This window comes from Oncorhynchus mykiss, chromosome 5 (genome assembly GCF_013265735.2).
Source record: "Oncorhynchus mykiss isolate Arlee chromosome 5, USDA_OmykA_1.1, whole genome shotgun sequence".
Taxonomy (NCBI): domain Eukaryota; kingdom Metazoa; phylum Chordata; class Actinopteri; order Salmoniformes; family Salmonidae; genus Oncorhynchus; species Oncorhynchus mykiss.
The window spans coordinates 70,715,556-70,738,669 of NC_048569.1; the positions used below are offsets into that span (position 1 = coordinate 70,715,556).

General features: G+C 40.8%; 1 protein-coding gene across 1 annotated transcript in view; it reads left to right on the forward strand.

The window, feature by feature from the left end:
- Positions 1-22,790, forward strand: part of LOC110524461 (inactive N-acetylated-alpha-linked acidic dipeptidase-like protein 2) — a 282,881-nt gene extending 260,091 nt beyond the window's left edge. Inside the window, exons 12-14 of the mRNA XM_021604123.2 lie at positions 12,329-12,422; positions 15,819-16,017; positions 19,542-22,790. Coding sequence (XP_021459798.2) covers positions 12,329-12,422; positions 15,819-16,017; positions 19,542-19,728 — 480 coding nt within the window. The 3' untranslated portion in view covers positions 19,729-22,790. The remainder of the gene's footprint in view (positions 1-12,328; positions 12,423-15,818; positions 16,018-19,541) is intronic.
- Positions 22,791-23,114: the final 324 nt, after the last annotated feature.

The window sequence follows — 23,114 nt, forward strand, 5'->3', positions numbered from 1 at the left end:
AATTTCGCCTTCGTAGTAGGCAGGAATCGTGGTCACAGGCAGGCAAAGGTCATACACAGATAGACAAACAGGCAGGTGAATCAAAACTAGCTAAGAAAAGACTTAGTAGAGTCAAAACGAACAATATCTCACAAATGCACAGAATGAACTGAACTAAATAAGGAGCTGATGAGAAAGGTCAGTAACTAACACAGTTGAAATCAATGAACAAAATGAAAGACGTTCAAGAACACAAAGAAACAGGGCTACGTTCAATAACATAATGAAACAGAACACAAGGTTGACTAAGAAAATAAATACAGAACCTTACACTGGGCTTCAAATTCACTACTTGACTGAGGGAACTTACAGATAATTGTTTGTGTGGGGTACAGAGAGATCAGTAATCATTAAAAAAATCATGTTAACCCTTATTATTGCAAAGAGTGAGTCCATGCAGCTTATTGTGTGACTTACTAAGCACATTTTTACTCCTGAACGTATTTAGGCTTGCGATAACAAGGGGTTGAAAACGTATTAACTCGAGACATTTCAGCTTAATTTTTAAAAATGAATTAGTAAGCATTTCTAAAAACATAATTCCACTTTGACATTGTGGCATTTTGTGTCTATATCAGTGCCATAAAGTCTTGATTTTATTCATTTTAAATTCAGCCTGTAACACAGCTAATTGTTTGAAAAGTCAAAGGGTGTGAATACTTTCTGAAGGCATTATACAGTATACCAGTACACTGTATGCATGGTGCTCAAAATAAGCAAGAATAATACATGTGAAGGCAAATTAGTTGTGATGATTCTTATGTGCATATTTCATTATCCCCATTTCCCTCATGAGCTCTCTGTGGCTGGGGCTTGTTCCCTGTTGCAAAGATGCAAGCTAGGTCTACCTCATTCTCTTTGTCTCTGAGGAGCTTTCTCATATTGTTCGCCAGGTAGCCAGGGGATTCTGTGCATAGCTTACCACTCCCTGTCCTCATTTGTCATGTGTGGTTTTGGCTCCAGCTGGTAAGGGGTGGCAGTAGGACTCTGTGTAGCAAATTTTTAAAGTATGAGGTGTGTTTGAGTCTGCTCCTCTCGAGTTGGCATGGCAGGTTGGCATCGATCATGCGAGCCCCAAATGCATATACACTCCATCACCCCTGCCAGTGTGTCCCCACTGGAGGCTGCACAGCACAACACAGCACAGCCACCTCAGGGCTAGAGAGACCAGAGGAACAGCTCTGGGCTATTGGGGCTCTCTCCATGTCCGCTGGCTCAGCTTGGGAATTTCAGAGGAACTTCATGAGCTAAGAAAAAATACAGAGATTGGGCTAAAATGCTTCAGTATTTCCATTTCTCCATTATAAGAACCAGGATGTTAGACACAGAACTACAAACTATGCTATGTTTATCAGCATATGTAGGGAATAATTTATATTTGTGTCAAAACAAACTCTTTGATTCTAGTTCTAAGGGAGAAAGAAACACATCGCATGAGTAAACATGTGAATCCAGAGCAATAGAGATTAACTAACTGCCATGGATCCTCTCTCAGAGAGAGCCAGATTGATGGAGACAGGGAAAGGCTCAGGGAGTTGAGGATTAGTGGAGCGTGCAGATTCCCCCAAGGACCCTCAGGTGCTCCAGCCCCTCACTACCGGACAGACGCTGCACTTATCTCATGTCACATTCCGCTCTGTCCTGTGTGAGCAACTGATATGTACCTGAGACCTCTAGACCATGGAGAAGAAAGCACAGTGTCCTCTCCTGCTGTAATAGCATGCCATCCATCCTCTGTGGAAGCAGAGATAGAGAAATGGAAATAGAATAGTTATCTCGTACATGACTGCGATTATCTCGTACACATCTGAGGAGGAAATAACTGCCCCGATATTTGAAATGGAACAGGACAGATTTGATGATTAACCCTGGCCGTGGGTAAAGAACCCAACTGTGTTGGGACTAGGTTTACTGAGGAAGGACAGCAAAGAGAATCAGTGGAAACAAAGCAGTAGCGGACACAGAGAGAGAGAGAGAGTGCGATGGAGTCATTCTGATGGTGTCTTGTTTAAATGAAGCTGCCATAGACTCTCTCCCAAGCAGCCTGGCCCTCTGAGGTGAATGGAACAGCCCAGCAAGGTAGAGCAGAGTGGGATGTACAGTCAGTGTGTCACTCAGGAGACTGGCTGTCAGGGGCTGCATGGAGATGTGGGGCGAGGGGAGGAGGAAGTAGGGGAGGCGGACTCCTAGGCACATTCTCTTCTGAGCCAGCCAGGAAGAAATTAAACTAGCCAGATAAAAGTGAAGGCTCTGCATTGTGCATATATAGACTGTGTAACTTGGACCGGAGGGGGAACAGGGAGAATTGGTGGGTGGCCTTAAGTCAGCACTAACAGGTGAAGGTTGATGACTGATTCTGCTTGATGGATTCAACATCTCCATCGTCAATCTCCTAACCCCAAGTCTGACAACCTTTCCTGCAATCTGTCCCGTCATACATTTAAGTGAGGTTTGGTCATACATTTTAAAGTGTCATTAGAAAAGGAATCGGATGATTCTGACAAGGGGTGGGTTCGTTTCTAACCCAGTGGAGCAGTGGTATAATATGAGAGAGGGGAAATTAATAGAGATTGTGTAGGCATTGAATAGAGAACTGGAAATTGCCATAGTTTTCATCACTAAATACAGTTACTATACTGGTTTGATCCTTTCATGTACTTCTTACCTTGAGGGTACAGCAGGAAACTAAGAGAGTCAATAGAGAAAGTGTCTGTCATCTAGTTGGGGGTGGGGCAGCATGCAGGTCTGCCAAGGTGTTATAATGACAGGAGGCAGAGTACCATCTTGATTTCTCACCCTCTGGCTACCAGAGACACGGCGGCACGCTGAGACTGCCGCTGGCATGCCACACCTCCCTCGCTCCTCGCCCTCTGTAATGCAGCCTGATACCTATACCCCCAGATCGACTGGGGAGTAGTGGGCTGTGTTAGGAGGGTTATAGAGAGCTTGACATGGCAGGTAAACTAAGCTGCGGCTAAAGAAATGTAATCAGAGTCCCAAGCTCATCTGTGTCTAGCTGTGTGAGGCTGACACACCAAGGCTGGACACCATTGAAAGACTCTCAACGTTATCATCTACAATTACCCTGGAAGATCCCTAAGGGGCAAAATGTGAAGCGCAAAAAATTGATGAAAGTTAGTTTTTTTCATTTGGATCAAACCTTATCTCATGTGTGGATAGCTCCAGTTGTCAGGATAAACTGTTTGTTGTGTCTTGGTAGAGATAAGAAATTCACACTTGAATGTCCTGCCATAACTTCTCTCTCTCATACCATAGAGGCTGCTTCTAGCAGGTTAATACATAGCAAAAAAAATAAGGTTTAAGGCTTTAGCAGGGGAAGGTTAAGTAGCAAGTAAGACGATCTATGTGACTAGCAGCCTGTCACGGCTACAATATTCATTGCCCTGGCTTCTGCCCTATTAGTGCAGCTTTGTTTTTCATGTTAGGAAATCACATGCACATTCTCACTTTATTTGAGCTCCATTTTAGCCAGACAGGTGCAGTAGAGGATGAAGCCAGTCTCTCTCACTAATATAAAGTGACTATTAATATGCGTCAGGGGTGCTCTGTCAGACTTACTCTCCTAATTGTCATTTATTGGTTTCTTTGTCAGTGCTGCCATGTGTAACTCTCCAAGATGTTCATTAGACTGGGAAGGAGAAATCACAAAAGCTTCACTTGTGAATTTGATATCTGACCGTATTCAGCTTTTTCCTCCACAAGTAGTCAAGGGAAATATTGGGCCAGATTTCTTTGTGAATATGCTGTACAGTCAAACGTGAGTATGAAATAGTCCCATTTAGATTTGTTTTTCATTAGATTTGCAATTGTTTTGTTGTTTCTGAAAATTGTCCGATTTTTCTATTTGACTAGGTTTCATAAGATCTGTTTATGTGGAATCCATTTTTACAAACAGTATGTCTACTAAAGCATACCCACTTTCAAAATAGAGCTGAATATGCAGTTCTGTCCTTAAAAATGGAGATTAATTCCGTGAACTCTGACTAATTTTAGTTATGTGACAAAAACAAACAAGTATGGTGTAGAGAATCATTGTACCATCTAAACTGCTGAGAAATATATTTTCCATAACCAAAAATATAGTATTTTCATCTGTTTGAAGCTGGAGTACAAAACTGAAAGTAAAAGACGCAAAAACTAAACAAAAAAACAGGAAGCATAGCACACATAGAACAGATCTAGAGTTTCTCAGATCTAGAGTTTCTTAGACTTGCTTTGAATGAGAATGACAGATCTATAACTCCCATTTCTATGTGAATTTTGTCAAGTTGTCCCAAAAAGTTACATATTGCAGCTTTAATATGGCGGTCTTTTTAAGCTGATCAGTTTTACACACACATGTTCTGCTGCCTCTACTGCTGTTGCTTGCTCAATAGTATGCTGTTCCATTTTCTTGAACCCACCCACCACCTGTTTGGTTTCGTTTCCTTCCTGGAGTGGAATTGGTACAGCGTACCTTGCCCACTTCCTGTAATTATTGTCATCTTAACATGATGCACGCTCTGGCAGTGAGATACCCAGAAAGAGCAGAGCCTGACGCAAAGACTAATGTATTGGAATGTATTGTGATCTTATCTAATGAATGGTTAAATGACCACGTGGCGTTTTCTGTCTGAACTGCTGTTGCTAGCACATTTCATTGCACAGACGATATTTTCTTTAAATTAGGTGAACTCTTAGAATTTTTGTAACCAGGAAATGACAGTGCATCTTTAAGGCAGGAAGTGTTTGTAGTATATGATTTGGTGTGACGTCAGCTGAATCGTCAGCTGATGCATCGCTGATGTCAATCCTCGGGTTTCCTGTCTGAACCGGCTGCGCTTGATTAATATCAAAGCCTCTGTCCACTCATGTAGGCTACAGGAGATATAGGGTAAATAGTAGGCAAAGGAGAAACCATGGAGGATATCAGACTATTTGCCTGGCTTACCTCTTTAAGAAAAGAAACGAGTTTAAAAGATTCCAGGTAGCTGGAGACTGTGGTGAATTCTCTTCACTCTACCTCTCAAGCCGGAGCCTAAATGGGGGAGTTTATTGCACCCTAATATATAACATGACGAGGTGTCAAGGAGTCATTTTCCCTGACACACGGGGGTTTTACTCTCTGTTTTGATGGCAGTCTCGCCGACACGCTCCTTTATCACCTGGCTAACACAACTGGCAGACTCATTGTATGAGAGCTGACACAAGCCCATTTGACGTGCATTGTAATGGAGGAGTGTAATTTGTCAGCAGATCCGGTGCTGCCCAGACATCTCTCTCTCAGCAGAGTGCAGCGGCAGTTCCCTGGGCAGCCCAACCTGGCCTCGCTGTTCATCCATCACAGTTCCTGATTAAACATCCCATTGCTCGCTGCTCTACTGAGGCCTCTTCATATCCTCACATTGAAAGCCTAAAAATCAAGACAAGATGACACGTAAGGGAGTTATCCTGGAACATTTTTGAGCTTCAAATTTCTTCACCAATTCCCAAAGTCGTTTTTGTTAGGACTGTTCTTGTTTGAAATGCTGGTGTGCATACCTCAATACAAGGATATATATATATACTTTCTAACCACAGGTTCTGTTATTATGTGAATACTTGTTCATCAAATGAGAACTAAGGCTGTGTATTGTTTATGTCATAATGCATAAGCAAAGCTTTCTTTTTTATTCATGTTAATTAGTCTTTAGAATTGGGACTGGGTTTCTTTGATTCAAGCAAATGTCATCTCTATTTTCTCACACTTGAAATGCTTCTCGTTTCTCTGATCCACTGTATTAGTCACTTCCGCGATGGACCCTGCAGTGTTTTTAGAAGTACCACAAAAGCCAATTAAGAGAGCCTAAACTGCATTTATTATTAGGCAAAATGGCACTTAAATTGAAATTGTTAAAAATATATGCAGACCTAAATCCTCATCATGAGTTCACCCTCTGCTCCTGAGGGGGAAACAGCGTCTGTGCTCCCAGATTGAGCCCGTTGCGCTGCATTCGGCTCTCAGGCATGCAATGTCTTCAAAAAACCATCAGTGATTAATAATTAACTAAACACAACGCAACTCCTCTCAATCGTGTCCATGCACACTATTGGATGAATACATACTGTATAAACAGCTCATTGCTTTTATCAATGGAACTCCCTCTTTGTTAGTGCCGCTTTGTGATGTTTTATTCCTTTTTCTCTCTATGCAATTTTCTGTTTTCTTTATCAGAAATCTTCAAGATATCCAGACATCGCATCACATGCACAAGATGAACAAAATCAGATATATATGGTTATTACCATGTAATCAATAGTACACTATCTGAGGAAATTAAAACATGGCTGCTGGCTACAGCCATCCATGTTAGTCCAACTGACTCTCATAACAAAGGAGAATGGAATTGTTGATTGGGTGAGGAAGAAGCTAGCACATCAAACCCTGGCCTATCCTGATTGGCTCATCCATCATAATTGTCTCTTGGAGCTGTGGTGTGATGTGGTGGGTGGATGAGTGAATTTGGAAAGTGGCACAGATGATTGGCAGTGGGCAAAGAGGTGCCATTTTATTGTGTTTTTAGGAAATTATATGTGAGATTGGGTCATGCTACTCCTCTCAGGGATCTGTCAGCTATGTTTATTAAAGAGTTCTGTCATCACGGCTCCTCCTTCTCTCTTGATGCCTCGTGATTGTAAATGACAGGAGCAGTGTTATGCAGGCCCTTCCCTGAAGGAGATACATACATGCACACGCCAATTATCCACCTCACTACTTTAACACTCACATACTCCTCTGTTTGATGTGTACAGTCATTGCTCCCCAAATGCTGTTTAGCCTTATGCACAGAAAGGATATCATCAAAAGCTGCCAACGTTCTTCAGTTCTTCATCCACTTCCCTGTAGGTTTAAAGGTATTAGTCCATGCACTAGTTTGGGCCCAGCATTTACAGAGATCCATTAGCATAGGCGTCATTGTTGTGCTAGCAACACACTTTGAGATGCTGGGCGACCATATGGTGCTGGGAACCACAAAGTGCATTTGATCCTTTTAATAGCAACCTTTCCTCAGTAGTGGGAAGAAGAAAAGAGACTTGGATTATGGTCCTGGCTTAAACCCAACTCCAAGTTTTCTTTGCATTTTAAAGCCTGCATGCCCTTCACAGTCTTTAGCAGATGCTTGAATCATGCATATTCATTCTTACTGCTATTATATCTGCTCTGAGACTCTGTCCTGTTTTGGAGAATTTTGTAAAAATGGAAAAAACATTTATAGATAATTGGATAGCCTTTACTTAAACCATCTGTCACAATGCCTTCATAATGCTATCCTGGAACTGTATAGATGTCATTTAGGAGTCATAACAATGGATATTAGTTGTAGTTGGATATGGGAAATGAATTAGCTATGATGCTGTCATGTTGGGTGGTAGGGACGGATTTAGCTCTTTATTAATAAATTGTGAAGTTGTGCGAAGTTGTTTTTCTTTTATAAATGAACTTTGTTAGGTCTTGCGCATTTTTAAAAAAAAAACACCTATGGAGTTATTTGAAATACTCTCTACACTTCGATTGCACAGGTCCAGGTAGGCCTGCTCTTGTATTCAGAACTTCTTAGCAGAACTTCTTAGCATACACAGCATACGCACTGACAAACACTCTGCAAATCAGCTCTCAGAAACAACCCCCAATCTGTCTTCTTTATTATTTAACCCTTAACAAACCCTGTGCCATCTGCTATCTTAATGAAGGGAGCAGAAGGCTGCCAGACATAGAATCAATCTTGCTGGAAATATTGCATGCATAGACAAGGATCTGCAATGGTCCACAAACCGTTAATTAATTAAGTGCTGTTTCTGGTAGCCCTTATTTTAAGGACCAACCAATAAGTTCCATTGAGTGATCTAACAGGGCTCTGGCAAATAAAAAGCACTAGCCAGACACAATCACTGGCTCACCCAGTTTGTATCCCAGTGCATGACCAGACTAATGATGAGGTTGTCTTGGGGACTGTAGAACATGATGTGAAAAATGCTATAGTGGTACTGGAATTGTTTGCTTAAAAGCATATGTCACTCTATTGGTGCTATTGGTGGAAGTAAAGGTCATTTACTTTCAGATATGCCAGTATTTAGTGAATTTGCCTGAACAGTCTTCTGGCGTTGACCGACTCCCTCTTCATGTTATCCTGTCATTTCGTTCAATTTAATTATGGCTAAAGGAATTTGCAGAGGACATCAGTTATTTTCCCAATCAAATGTTTGACTGTTGCTTAAATATGTCTGTGCATTTCCCTGCAGAAACGTTGCCCTCACGCTGTTCTGGGCTCTAGACCTAACTGATGGAAACTGTACATTACTAGTATCTACCATCTGTTCAGCTATCAACATGATGAAGCTGTGTGAAGATATTCTCAATCTGAGATCCTTCATTGTGGAACTGATTTAGCATCCTTACTCGAATGTAGGTATCGAGTCCCTAAAGACTGTGTTAGCCCACTGAGGTTATATGCACTGTGTGAGCATAGTTCGCCCAACCAACTCGTGTACTAATGGTTCAGTTGCTTAGATACGGTACTTTATTGATACAGCATTGGTCATGGGGATGCCTTCAACTTCTGTTGTTGTTGTCAATTTAATGTCATATAAAATAAGTGAATAGGCTTAGATTATTGTCACAAAATTAGTCATTGTGTGAGGCTGACCACCTCTTATACTGCGGTTGAAACCTGTGGCTTAGATTGTTTAATTTCTTAGTTGGACTTATTTTACAGTACAGAGTATGTCACTGTTTATGACAATGCCGTTCTTGAGCTGGAAGTCAATTATATGGTTAAATACATTCTGGTCTTACACTAAACATAAAAACATATATAGAGTGTTTCATCAGTCGTGTGTACTCAGTCGTGTGTACTCATAAACGGTACTCATAAACGGTCGAGTGCTGCACACTATATTCTTACATATAGATTCAATTGTTTTCAATTAAAAACCGGCACAAGCAACAAAATAAAATACCATGATGCTCCTCTTCAGTGGTTTCAAGGGTTAATGTCTCTTGTGTAATAGCCCAACCATCTAAGAGACGAGTGGCTAAAAATCAAACAAGTTTTTGTACCTGAAAATAATGAGGCATTGCTATTGTAAATGTCTCTGAGTGTTTGTGGAGTGCACAGAAATGTGTGGAATGGATCTCCAGTGAGGATGTCGTGGTATTGGCTGGGCTGAGAAACAAGGGAAGTGAGGTGTGTCTTTGTGTGGTGGTGAGTCAAAGAAACTGATATTTTACCAGCCAAAGAAAATGGTATTTTATACATGCTCATGTGTTATAATTCTGTGGCAGTATGCAGTGTTACATCATTCAGTTTTAATGTTTTATTCAGAGAATGCACTGGATTTCAGTCACCAGTTAAGCTCTATCAAGCCCTTTGGCCAATGAGTCAGGAATTACAACCTATTCTCTCAGCTGACACTGATCAGTACAAACATTGTTTGCGGTCAGCAGTGACTGATTTTAAATAAGACGACACACGCAGTAGTACTCATCTGTCTGACCGTGATGTGTGGGTTGACCCCTGAAATGGGTTAACACAGCACTAGAGACAAATGTCCTCAACAGTACGTAGCTGAGCTCTGAGCTTTATTGGTCCTGTCTCCTCTGCTGTGAATTAGCATGGTCCTCTGCAAGCTTCTCCTAGGGAGCCCTCTGCTGTCAATAACCACAGTGTGCTTCCTCCCTCTGCCTGGCCTCCTCCTCCTCCACCTCTTTCTCCTACTCTGTAATGTACACAAATATATTCCCCCACAAAGCCCTGCAGTGCCTGGCCATGTCCCGGAGAGAAAGGCAGGCAGGATTTAAAACCCCCTGTACAGACAAACTGACAGCTTCTCAGGGGCAGGTAAGCAATCTCACTCAGCGCTGGAGGGGAGACTCGAAGGGAGGCAGGAGAGTGGAAAGGACAGGCCGCAGTGTTAACCTGGTGCAAATACAATAATAAAGTTAGGTCAAATGAAGTGGACCTAATTGGGATTTCAACCTATATCTACATTTTATGAAGGAAATTTAGAGCATTCAACTGGTCTGTCATTGACATTCATATTTAGTAACAATATTTTGGGGCCAATATGGGATCATTGGATGCTAAGCCTATAAAATATTATTCCAGACTGCCTGCATCACTGATGTTAGCATTCCAATGAATAAGTTAGGCTGTTTTTTTATATTGGGAAAGAATGTCAAATTCTCTGTTTTCAAATACTGTATAATCACTAACCTACCCCAAAATATTAATGTGGAAGAAGTCACGCACTAGTGTATTTCACTTTTCTGAAAGTGTGGTGGAAAGGACTGGACATGTAACCAGCTGGTTTGGTCTGCTATCTTCCAGGACCTTCACATTGTCATATTTTGTTCCTTCACCTTTCTTTTCCCTTCTCTATGTTGTATGCTTTTGTTCTGCCATCCGTAGAGCGAGGATCCAAAAACAAGGCCATAAATAAGAAATCAGTGGTCTTTTCCGTCTGGAACATTAAACAGGCTTGATGTATACTTATTTCTCACTTCACTCAAATCAATGGTCTAATCTTTTCCCTCTGTGATTGATTTCCCAGCAGCCTACAGAACTTACACTGTAGGTAATTTAATAAACACCAGAAAAGTGCTATAAAATAGGAATACTCGACTAGAATGTTAAAACACCAACCTGGGTAGTATACAGTAGTAAAATACAAGTGTCATTTGAGATTTTCTTTACAACAATCGTTCAACAATAGTCTAGTAGCTCAAATGTAAACACATTGTGTTTAGCTACAGCTTCCAATCTTCTATGCCCAACAGTCATGGTTCCAGAGGTCCAGCCCAGAGTGGGGAGTGTGTCCAGCCTCTAGTTATCCTCAGTAACGTGGACTGAAGACAGAGGTCTGTGGTGTCCAGCCTGGGTCTATGGACCACCCATAGAGAGGGGGTCAGTGGCCTGGCTGTCCCCAGCCTGGGTGACCCTGGGGGCTGGCCGGGGGAAACAGTAACCCTCAGCACCCATCACAGGTGTCTATGTCACTGAGCACACTAACTGGGGTCAGTGTCTAACAGACTCCTCACAAAGAAGTGGGCCAATTGCTTTTCTCTGCTAAGGCCAGAGTAGGTCAGGCGGAAGAAACACTGCTGATAAGTGACCTTTTCTCATTCCCTGCATTCTACTGGACTGGGTCGACCAATGGATGACATGCAGAATGCTGACTGACTGACTGAGTGCACCTCTGATATCAGTCTATGTAATACTCTGTGGGATTTGCGTTGCTCAGTAAAGGTTGATTAGATAAGGTGGAGGTCAGCCGTGCGAGTATTGAATTCTGTCTATGTAACGGTCTGAGTGAAGTGGGTGAGGAGTCAGGCGCAGGAAGCAGAGAGTTCAGGGGAGTGCTATTTTAATGCACTGAATAAACGCTGAACATAAGCCAACCCTCACAAAAACACAGGGCGTACCGAACAAACAAATGCCCCAAACAGGGGGACTTAAACTGTCCAGGGAAAACCCACAAAATGGGAAACCACAAAACCCAATAGACGTGCACACAAGTACACCAAACAGACGATCACAATAATTAATCCCGCACAAGGAACCCTGCGGGCCGGCTGACTAATAAAGCCTACTACCTAACTCAAAACAGGTGCACACAATCAACACATAAGGAGGGGAAAAATTTAAGGAAAAAAATCAAGACAAACATGTGACCAACAGGGGGTTCTGGGTGAGTTTGGTGCTGACTCACCTGGGGTGATCGAGAAATGTTCCTGTCACTGTGTTTGTTTGTCACAGGATAGGACTGTTTTGCGTTTGCACATTTCTTGTTTTTGTTAGTTTGTTCATGTGTATTGAGTTATTAAAACATGAATAACCACCACGCTGCGCTTTGGTCCGCTTCTCTTCCTCCTACAGACGAACGCCCTTACAGTCTAGATATGGAGCAAGATATGGAACAATGTGTTGCCTTGTTGCATCCAATGCAGAGGGCTTAGAAAGCTACCAACTGAGAGTGAAACCAAATCAATGAGTAGATTGGCAATGGCAGTCTAAAGCTGGTAAAGGATATTATTGAACTAACAGTTCTGGTTCAGTGCATTGATGAGCACACTGTTTCTTGCAGGGAGGAAAACAACAACAACAACAACCACAAATACAACAACAACATACTTTATTATTTTAGGAGTAGTATTCACCATGGGATTCACTCAAGAAGTAATTTGTAACACATTTAACTGTGTTTGGATCCAATACTACAGGCTTTAAACTGTGTTCTGCTGTTTATCTAGATGACAGCAGAGGTCATTCTTCGACTCGTCAATGATCCAGTACTTCCATTCTATCCTCTTGATATCGCCCTGGATGTCCAGGATAAACTCAAAGGTAAGACACAATCTTGTTTATTCTATCCTTTGGCGTTTCATGATATTGCATGAATGAAGGACTTTTTCAGCTATCATTGAATTTGTACTACTATGTTATTATCTTCGACTGAATCAAACATGCATGACAAAACAACAATGAACAATGTAACTATTGTGCAATACCCACATTGGAGTGAAGTGAATGAAGCATCTATTGGTGCTCTGGTTGTTTGCTGAGCCACGTGGGTCTATGCAGTGACATAACTCATATCTGCAGTCCACCCACCCACCCAGCCAGCCAGCACCAGGCCACAGCAGGTCCCCCTCTCCTCCTCTCCCTCCTTCTCTCTCTCCTTCTCTCTCTCTCTCTCTCCCATAAGAATGATTTAGAGGCAGATCATCTGTTTAGGTGGACATATCGATCGCCTCTATCACGCCTGATGAGTCCAATGCCAAGTGACCTTGATTTTTGCATTTGTAAAAATGTAAATCCTGGCCGGGTCATCTTTCTTTTCGCCAGCCTTGGACTCGACTGCCTCTTTCGTCTCAGACCTGAGTTCTGTTATGTCACACAGGATGAGAATTAACATTTGACAAAGCCAGGAAGTGGTATTTCATCTCACCACTACTTCAACAAACAATCCAAGAGCTTGGGTTTTCACTCCCTCTCTCCCTCCCTCCCTCCCTCCCTCCCTCCCTCCCAAAGGCTCCATGTATTTTTAAAGGAAGTTAGAATTGGATATAGCCTATACTTTAAAAGCAATTAATGATAATGCAGACTTACAGACCTCGTTGGTTTACTTTACTGTCACCTCTTATGGACTTGTAGAAGCAATTGATAAATGGGACATCCCACCCTCATCCTGACCTTGTGCATCAGAGGTGTAATTTGGTTGTAATGTTAAATATTCATGCAGACAGAGCGAGCGTAGGACAGGTGAGGTGCATAATCACCACATAATCTTGTCTCTTCTGGCTCAGTGTCCATAAAACTGTGTCCTAGTAGTTATATATCAGCTCAACCATATTCCCATTGCTCTGCATAGTCATTGTCTACTGAATTACACACAGGTGGTGCACCGTGTATGATTAGAAAGGCTGTATCATTTGGTTTCAAATATTTGATTACTTTAAGGTAGTTTCCGTTATTGTAATAATTTCACACAAAAGGTATAACACTTCCTTTTCCATATTTTTGTCATTCTGTATTTGATTGAAGGTACCATTTTACACTGAGTTAACATTTTGTGGTGCTCATACAGTGCTCATACATGTGGTGCTCATACAGCCATGGTACTGTAGAGAATCTGTTGATACAGTGGGTTCTTATCATGGCCAGTAAGCATTTAAACCACAAATGAGGTTTCTATCTCGCAATTCACTCTGCATTGCAGACAGCTGCTTAGACTGTGAAACACTGATATGTATAACTTACTCATGATGCCTCATTGTGGTAAGCACTGCGGTTCCACTTCTTTATCCAAGACTAATGTCCACAAACGAGGCGGCTCTGTGATTGAGATGGAATGATTACCTGGCCGTGGTCTCTCCGGTCGCAGGGTCAGGGAACTAATGCCTTTAGAAGCCCGGTCGCAAACAGGTTGAATTAAATATAGAATGCTTTTATCTTTGTGGTTAAAAATAAAGAAGGGAGATGGGAGAGAGGTAAATAAATAATTTGAGGTTTCTGGGTTGATCCCTGGATTTTAGCCCAGCCTCATGCTGTTTTGGGATTGGAACAGTAAATGGATTTTCAGACACCACATAAAATTGCACTATTCATGAGGACGAGTAATGGATTGTCTGAGATCAAACAGGCATGGCTAATTGAAACCTTCAAAATATTCTGTTAACTTTGTATTCAAAATGAACAATTTGGTAACTTGCATTTTTTTCAGAAGTACAGTAGCTGCACTTTGAAGTCAATCAGTTCTAGAAAAGGAGAAAATGGTGTGTGTGCGTGTGCGTGTGCATGTGTGTGTGTGTGTGTGTGTGTATGCTTGTGTGCGTGCCAAACATTTTTAAAGGTGGCTTCCTGAGTTGTGTTAAGTTCTCTCCATCAAATCTCAGCAGGGTCTATGCCAACAGAATCGTCCCTCCACGTCCCTCCATGTCAGAATGTGTGATAGATTACAGCAATCCTCCCACATATTTCATAACTCCTATTCCCTCAGTAGGGAGAAAGACATTTACATTTGTAGAAGGGAACAGCTTTCTTTGGATATTTTTATCCTGTCTTTTCTCTCCTTTATTCCCTGAGTAGTTGCATGGTGTACATATTCTCCTGTGACTCTCCCACTCAATGCCATGCCCCAGCCTTGCTCTCATCTAACAAACACCAAAGAGAAGTGAAATGGAGAAAAAGCAGGCTTTAATGGAGCCACATATAAGCATGCAGCACACGGCCACAGTCAAGGTTATTTTCACTTAGGCATAATGGAACGGAAAACGTTCGATGTGGCAACTAGCTTATTAGCAAATGCTATTTAGACATGTTGTGACATTGATATTTCCCATGTTTTTCTCTCTAGTGCTTGACGAGGATTCATGCATATAGTGTTGAAACAACAAATGTTAACCTGATATTTCATATGTGTTACAGAAATATTGAGGCCAACGTTTTTATAACAAATATGTTTCTGTGTAAGGGGCAAACCAATTCATTTGAATGTAATAATCGGCACATCATTTTTTCAGCCATCCACAAATGTTGTTGACCTGATTTTAAAAACAGAGCAAGAGAAACATGTCTGTACAGGTGACAGCTGAGGACAGTGCATTTTTGGAGGTCTATAATTTAATGCCTAAGAAGCAGCCATATCATGCTGTTCATATAGTATGAATGTAACTCATAAATGGTGAGCAGTGCAATCTAACCTGATGGTCATTATGTAACACTATAAATATGGTCACATAATTAACCAAAATGTAATTTATTCATAATGACACATGTAAATGTGTCGCTTTGTTTTTATTTTCTAATGAGCATATCATTCTCTGAATAAGTTGTAATTAGTGACACTGTCAATTAGAGTATCCCTACATACATGGCAGGGGGGGCTTTTTAATGAATATTTAATTACTACTGAATAATTGAATGTTCTACTGATATGTCGACTCTAAGCAGTGACGTTGCCTTAATGTCCAATTGGTTCTGGCTGTTGTAAGACTCTGACTAACAGACCCATATCTGGTTTTGTGGCAAGCGCAGAGCAAGATGAATCGAAAATAGTTCTGAACCAGTTTTACTTTGTTGTAATTGAGTGGTGAGATTGGGCTAGGGATAAGGATATTGAAGGTAGTTGCAGTAGTGTAAGAGAGGTTTCTTAGATTTTAGCCAACCAAATATTGTCCACCTCCACCTTTTACCCGTAACAGCCAATCCCTGCCCTGTGTCTGTGTTGATGTACTATAGATGATCCCCTGAGGACCCCCAGACTGCTGGCAGCAGCTGCCTCCCTCAGAGAGAGCTCAGCCTTCCTCCAGTCTGAGACCATGCGTCCAGCCAATGACCCCAAGGAGAGGGACCCCTCCCATGTCCGCATGCTGAACGACGTGCTCCGGGACCTAGAGAAGAGCTTCATGGTCCCCCAGCCCCCTCCAGGTGTCTACAGGTAGGTGGATCAGATTGTACTGTATGTGCTAGGCTAGCATACCATCACTCTATTACCTGAGGACATTTTGTGAAGGTAAGGGTGTGAGCTGCTTTGAAAATCTGGGCACAATATTCTAGCTAATTACAAAGCTCTCAAATGCCTTGTGGCATTCATTAAACGTGATCTATTAATTGTGGTTAGTCAATTAAGTCAATAATGGTGACCATGGGAACTATACATTTTACACTTTTTATAAAGTCACTTTTCAATCCACCTGGAGCCCATCTATTGAGTGTGATTAGTGTGCACCATTGTTTCTTATTGAATGAAGACCAGCGAGGAACATTACCGACTGCACATCACTGTGAATCTCTATAATTACCTTTAGCTAGCTAGTTTTCCATGAATGGGTCTGCCTCCCTGAGAGCCAGCACAGTTGTAGTGTAATGTAATGTTTGTTGTTATAATTTGAATGAACATCTAATTGCACTAAGCTGCCATTAGAACCAAAGCACAAAAATTGAATTCAACTGTTCAATAATCCTCAAGAAACATTGCTGTTTAATTGGCTCCATAATAACAAAGTATCCTTTTCTCTGAAATCTACAGTACATGCCACAATCTACATTTGTCTATTTCTTTGTTTTGTCTGAATGTAATTAACTGAGCTAACCACTGTGGTTTTACTAGCTTTAGATCAGTCTAATCCTACAAAAGGCAGTATAATGACTCCCATCCTACTGCCTCTAGAGCTGGAGACGGGGCTGGGAGACTTGGTGATGCTGGGTTTGACGTCAGCCTTGCACAGCAGCATACCACCCTGCATACCACTGCTGGTTTGCTTCTGAAGTTAAGCAGGGTTGGTCCTGGTCAGTCCCTGGATGGGAGACCAGATGCTTCTGGAAGTGGTGTTGGAGGGCCAGTAGGAGGCATTCTTTCCTCTGGTCTAAAAAATACCCCAATACCCCAGGGCAGTGATTGGGGACACTGCCCTGTGTCGGGTGCCGTCTTTCAGATGGGATGTTAAACGGGTGTCCTGACTCTCTGAGGTCATTAAAGATCCCAGCTAAATTCCCAATCTGGCCCTCAAACCATCATGTTCACCTAATAATCCCCAGTTTACAATTGGCTCATTCATCCCCCTCCTTTCCCCTGTAACTATTCCCCAGGTCATTGCTGTAAATGAGAATGTGTTCTCAGTCAACTTACCTGGTAAAATAACAGATAAATAAAACAGGAGTACATTTATATTGGTGGAGCATATACAGTACAGTAGATAGGGGAGCTATTGTACTGATAGGTGGGTCATGGTGTGTGTGGAGGGAAAGATTTCAGATGCATTAGAATGTTCATGGCATTACTGTAATTTGCATGAGGATGATAGGTCAGGTGAGATGCTACATGACACAGAGCTATAACAAGAGGTGACTAATCAACATACATAGATAGATATATAGTATACATATTCCCAATTCCCTGTGCTGACCATGGGAATTGCAATAGTTTTTTTCCTGTGAGTGTTGAACCTGTCTGACTCCCACCAATCGTGTTGTTGTTGTTTAATTACTTCGTACAGACACCGGGTATACCATACGAGAAATTGCAGTTGTCAAAGTGACATGTGATTGTAATCAGATGGTAATCAGCATATCCTGGTGTGATGTGACTTTAAATTAAATCAAGGTGTATGAAATAGATCAGGTGCTCTGGGCCCTTACAAGCCAATATCTAGTCATTACCGCACTCTGAGCACACTCCCTGTTACTGCTGGGAATTAGTCCCAACTGACTGGCCCCTCTGTTTCCCCACTGTGCTGTGTGTACACTTATTACCCAAACCTCTAATGGGAATTCATGCCCTTTGTCTGAGAGAAACGTAGCTGAGAAACATAGCTGTTCCTTATAGTTAGAGGAGAGGAAACAGGAACAGCAGCTGAGAAACGTAGCTGAGAAACATAGCTGTTCCTAATAGTTAGAGGAGAGGAAACAGAAACAGCAGCTGAGAAACGTAGCTGTTCCTAATAGTTAGAGGAGAGGAAACAGAAACAGCATGCCAGGAAGCTCATAGTGAAAAGGATGAGCTGAACTTCCTCACCTCAGGTTTCGTAAATAGCCAATTCCTGTCAAATGCAATCAAAGATTTGATAACGGTTCAGACTGACTTATTATTAAATTATGATTACTAGGAAACGGATACTGATACATACAATACTGTACTGTCAATCTGGTATCCCCCAAAGCACTGTAAAGGCATTGGAGACAGCTGTGAATTATTTGACCAGGCTGAGACAGAGGAGATGGATGGCATTAAAAAGCACTCTGTAAGGCTTGAGAGAGTGGCTAAAACAAACGTCTTCATGCTGTCAGCAAGGAATTGATGTTCTGTGACTGACACCGGGGGAACAGACTAGTGTAGTTAAACCTAGTTTGTTCTGTTGTGCAGGAGAATTCTTTCTCCATTTAAAAAGTATGCAGGGTTACAAGGGACTTGAGATCAATATTAGATATCCTTACACTTGGAGGGATTTCACCATGCAGCCTTTCTGACAACAAGAATGCCTTACAATTCAAAACTGCTTTGTCCTACAGTATAAAAGTAAGCGCCTGCTCAAGGGCAAGAAATAGTATTGAGGGCTAACATATTATGTATGTGTATGTGGATGCATGTATGTAAAGTGAGAACCAATTGATGTTCACATTTTTATTACTACAACATCATGTTGAAATTTCAGAAAGACAAGTTATAAGAACTTTAGTGAACTCGCTTGTCCTTGGCACTGCAGCATGAGTGGCCTTGAGAGATGGATAAAGTTCTGCATGAGACCCTATGCAGTAGTTCACTCTTCAATCAACAGCCTATCCTAGGCCCTGGGGGGGTAGTCTAATTTATTCACATGAATGAAGCTCAACCATACCTTTTTGGGGAACACAAAATGGTTCTCTAATTATTCCTCAGTCAGCCTCAAAGGGACCTGAAAGTTAAAAAGTGTTTCTCATCCACAGAAAAGAGGAGCTTAATCACTGTATAAACTCAAGCCTGAAGGTCATGATGGCAGGCTAACCTGTTTACATATGAAGAATTGCCTTATTTATTCTGCTTAGGGTCTGTGCAGCCAGCTTCCAAAGAAATCAATGTGCGATTCAGACGCATGAAGAGGAACGATCCAAAAGCTGCTCATTTTTTACCTACAAATGACTACACCATGGCCTGTAGCATGAAATGTATCTGACTGCTGTTTAGTTTTGAGATTCTAAATTAGATTGATTCTTGCTACTGTGTCCAGATGGCGCCAAGGGGATGTGTGAAAGATGGAGAAACAGATAGATAGACAGGGAAGGTTTTGTGTTTCCAACAGTATTGTGTAACCTATATTTGACAGAAAACAGGGTGTGACAAGATCATTTTGTATGTACAATATCTCTTAGAGTGTCAAGCAATTATACAGTAGGTATTATTAATGAAGAGGTTTTTTTTTACAGGAAAATCAGCAGTTAGTGAATGTGAATACTTACCCGTGGTCTGTTTGTTCCTCTGTGATCCAGGAACCTGTTATACAGTCTGAATGGGAAGGTCCCCCAGTTCTCCATACTGAAGTACCCCCTGGATCCACTAAAACACAACGCTGTAAACAAGTCTCTGTCACTGATAATAAACGCCATCAATTCAGCTGAAAAACTCATTCGCTGTGGGCTTGACCTCTTTGAAAACAGTCCAGATGACACAAATTGACCCAACGAATCCAATCAGCCAAGGTTAGAGGCACTGTATGGCTGCACTGCCTAGACCAATGGTATCTGCATACGTGCCTCAGATACCTAAGTTCACTCTGCACAATGAAGTGTGGCACTTTTTTTTTTTTTTACAAAGAGATCACACTAAAGCAATATGAAGAGACCGGGACCCCTTCTTGCACTACTCTTCTTGAGCGCCTACTGTGTTCAGGTTTACGAAACGTTCAATAAGCAATGTTGATTTCTTCTAGATCCTTCTGGCTGTCAATGAAAGTGCTGGGCTATCCAAGATGTCCTAATGCCTCATTTATACATGTCTGTCTGGCTGTCTGGAACAACGCCAGACAGGCAGGCACGTATAAACTGAGAACGTGAAGAAACACTGGAACACAGGAGTGAGCTAAATCTACAAGACAGAGTGATTCACAACCACGCAGAGCTTGATAGATAAACATGCATTTTGAAGTGAGTAATGCGTCACTGACTACAGCATGTTTTTACACGAGTGGATAAACACTATAAGGCCAGCTGGATGTGTTTATGCTCATATGCCCTATTGAGCAATCTCTGCCTCTGTCTAAACATTCAAACAAAACATACAGTATGACACCATTCCATGCTCTTAGTTCTGCTGAAAGCACAACAACCCTCTGTTCTGCTCTCATTGTGCCTTGTGATTTTCTACAGGCAAGGCAAATGTGTATCTATGACAGAGCAGAGGAGAACATGATGTTTGGATTATAGTAAGTGTGTGAGAAATTAGCTATATTTACAGAGGCATGATTGGTGAGGTGAACAGTGACAGTGGTGTGACATGGCCTGTTTTGACAGTTGACATGCTCAACCGTACTTCTTATACTAGTCATACGCATTACCGTCTTGACTGCAGACCCAAGCTGGCTTTAAGGATGCTTAAATTTGATTTGATTTGAAGTCCCTGAAAACTGCATTTTGTATGATTCTATTTTTCAGTGTCTCATGCACCATATGATTGAATCCAATAACCAGCACAGTAAAGTGCTCTCTACCAGATGTGTGCTTTGATTGGATGTTTTTTTTCTTCTACTTTGATGTATTGAAAAATAATAATTCATCTTTGATAATGTCTCGCACCCAAAGTGAAATGTGATATCCGTATTTTTCTAATAACTGTGAATTACTTGGAGTCCTCCAATGATCAATGTTATTAAAAACAGGCAAGTCTCTGCAATACTTTGATATAGAAGCAATGGCAATACCAACGGACAAGAGTAGTGTGGTTGTCGACAAAACAAACCTCACTTTCCCTATTTGTACATACAGTAAGGATGAAATATGTAGTATTACAGTAGCTGTTATTTGACTTAACTTATTTGTTATGCTTTGTTCATGGTAGACTTCATGTGTTATTTTTGCATGAGCGTTGACATTCATTGGGATGAATCTTGTCTGAGGCAGCGCTGAGCGATTTCCACTACAAGGGCTTGAGGCAAAGTCAAGATTGTCTATATTATATCGTACAAATGATTATAGTTTTTTTTAAATCACTTTTTGGTCTTCATTTAAGGCTAGGGTTAGGCATAAGGTTAGCAGTGTGGTTAGGGTTATGTTTTAAATCAGATTTGATTACATTGTGGCTGTGCCAGCTAGTGACTACCCTTCAGAGCTGCCTCCAGTACATCAATCATACCAATAAATGACAACCTGCATATTGCAATTTACGTCATTTGTTTTGCTTATTTTTTTTAGGGTTTAAGTGATATTTTCTTAATTGCAGGGTTATGTAATGCTGTTGTGTCCATCTCAAGGATAAATGTTGATTTTGAAGGTAGTGGAACTGTCTCCAAAAGTCTCCTATGCCAATAGGAGTAATCAATTACAATTAGTAATCCTTTGTCCATCATCATTATTGTCATCATTATAAGACATTTGCACTAGTGATTGTGTTTTTGATAACGTTTTTACAAATTTGTGATATAAAGGTCACTGGAATTCATAATAAGGATTTAATGATATTTTGTTAAAGAAATTGTACTTGACTTAACTTTTTAAAAGAAATGGAATGGCTATTTAGGAACACTTCATTCAGGGACTACAATATTAGCTAAGCTTTAAATGATGTACGTGCCTTTATTTGAAAATCATGAATGCTTTAAGAAAGGTTCTTCGGCTGATGTCAATAGTACATGTGTACATTGTTATTTTGCTTGAATTGAGGAATCTGTTTGATTTCGATACCAAAAATGAAGTGTGTGCTGTATAAAACCCTATTAGTTTAGGATTAATTCAACAACAGTAGGCCTACTACATTTTTAGTGGCATGAAAAAAATAATAAGAAATTATAAAAAGCCAGTTGTCTCATTCCTTCAAATTGGTCAATTAATAATCTTCTTCGGACTTCTTCGGAGGACCATTACATAACTTTATTACAGGATTTTTATTAATTTATTTTATCATTAAGAAGTTGACATTGTTCATGCATAGTAGCATATAAAATGCCCTTTATAACAGGTGAACAGGTGAATGTTTTTTTGTTACATAAACAAAGGTTTTATAAGGCAACAGCAACAAGCCTTTGGTATGAGTTATCTGGAAGCATGGTAAGTAAGGAAGTAGTTCCATCATTCACTGTAGTATGTAGTATGAAATGGCAGATTGTTATGCTCTTACTGTACCTCCGAATATAGTAGCTTTTAGTTGGACCATGAGCTTCAAATAGGCTATATCAAATGTCTTCAATTGTACAGTTATTTATGTGATGCTTTGTACAATCATATAATATTACACAAGCTAGATGTGTTGCATGATGTGTTACATGAAATACTGCATTGACTTGCATGAATATTGCATGTATTTGCACTAAGCATCTTGATTGTGAGTTTACCCAGTCTTATATTGTTGTAAATTGTGATCATGTCTTTAGTCTCTTAAGTAATAGGTATCAGGGTTTTGGCCACTTGAAATTCCTTTGGGATTTGTTTCTTTAAATGTATCTTAATATAGCTGGTCAAGCAGGAACTATCATGTATTGAATCCCCATGTCATTGGTATCATATGCAATAAATGCTACATTGGCATGATCTTGTTGTTCTTTTACAGTATTTTATATGTTAAAGAGTTTTAAAGACATTGGAAATAACTGCCAAAAATTACTGCCATCATCAAGGGTGTTATAGGAAAATGGCAGTTTGAGGAAGTGCTTAGTTGTATTATTATGTAGGCTGTAAATCTGTTTATCCAATGAAGGAATACATGAAATGGTTGACATCTACATGGAAATAGTTTAGTTTCAGTTTTAGTGTTATGCATTATTAACTAAATTCATTCATCACAGTTGTGAAATATTTTTGTTAATACTATACAATTCCTCAATTATTGGGAATGAATGGTTTGGTATTGGTAAA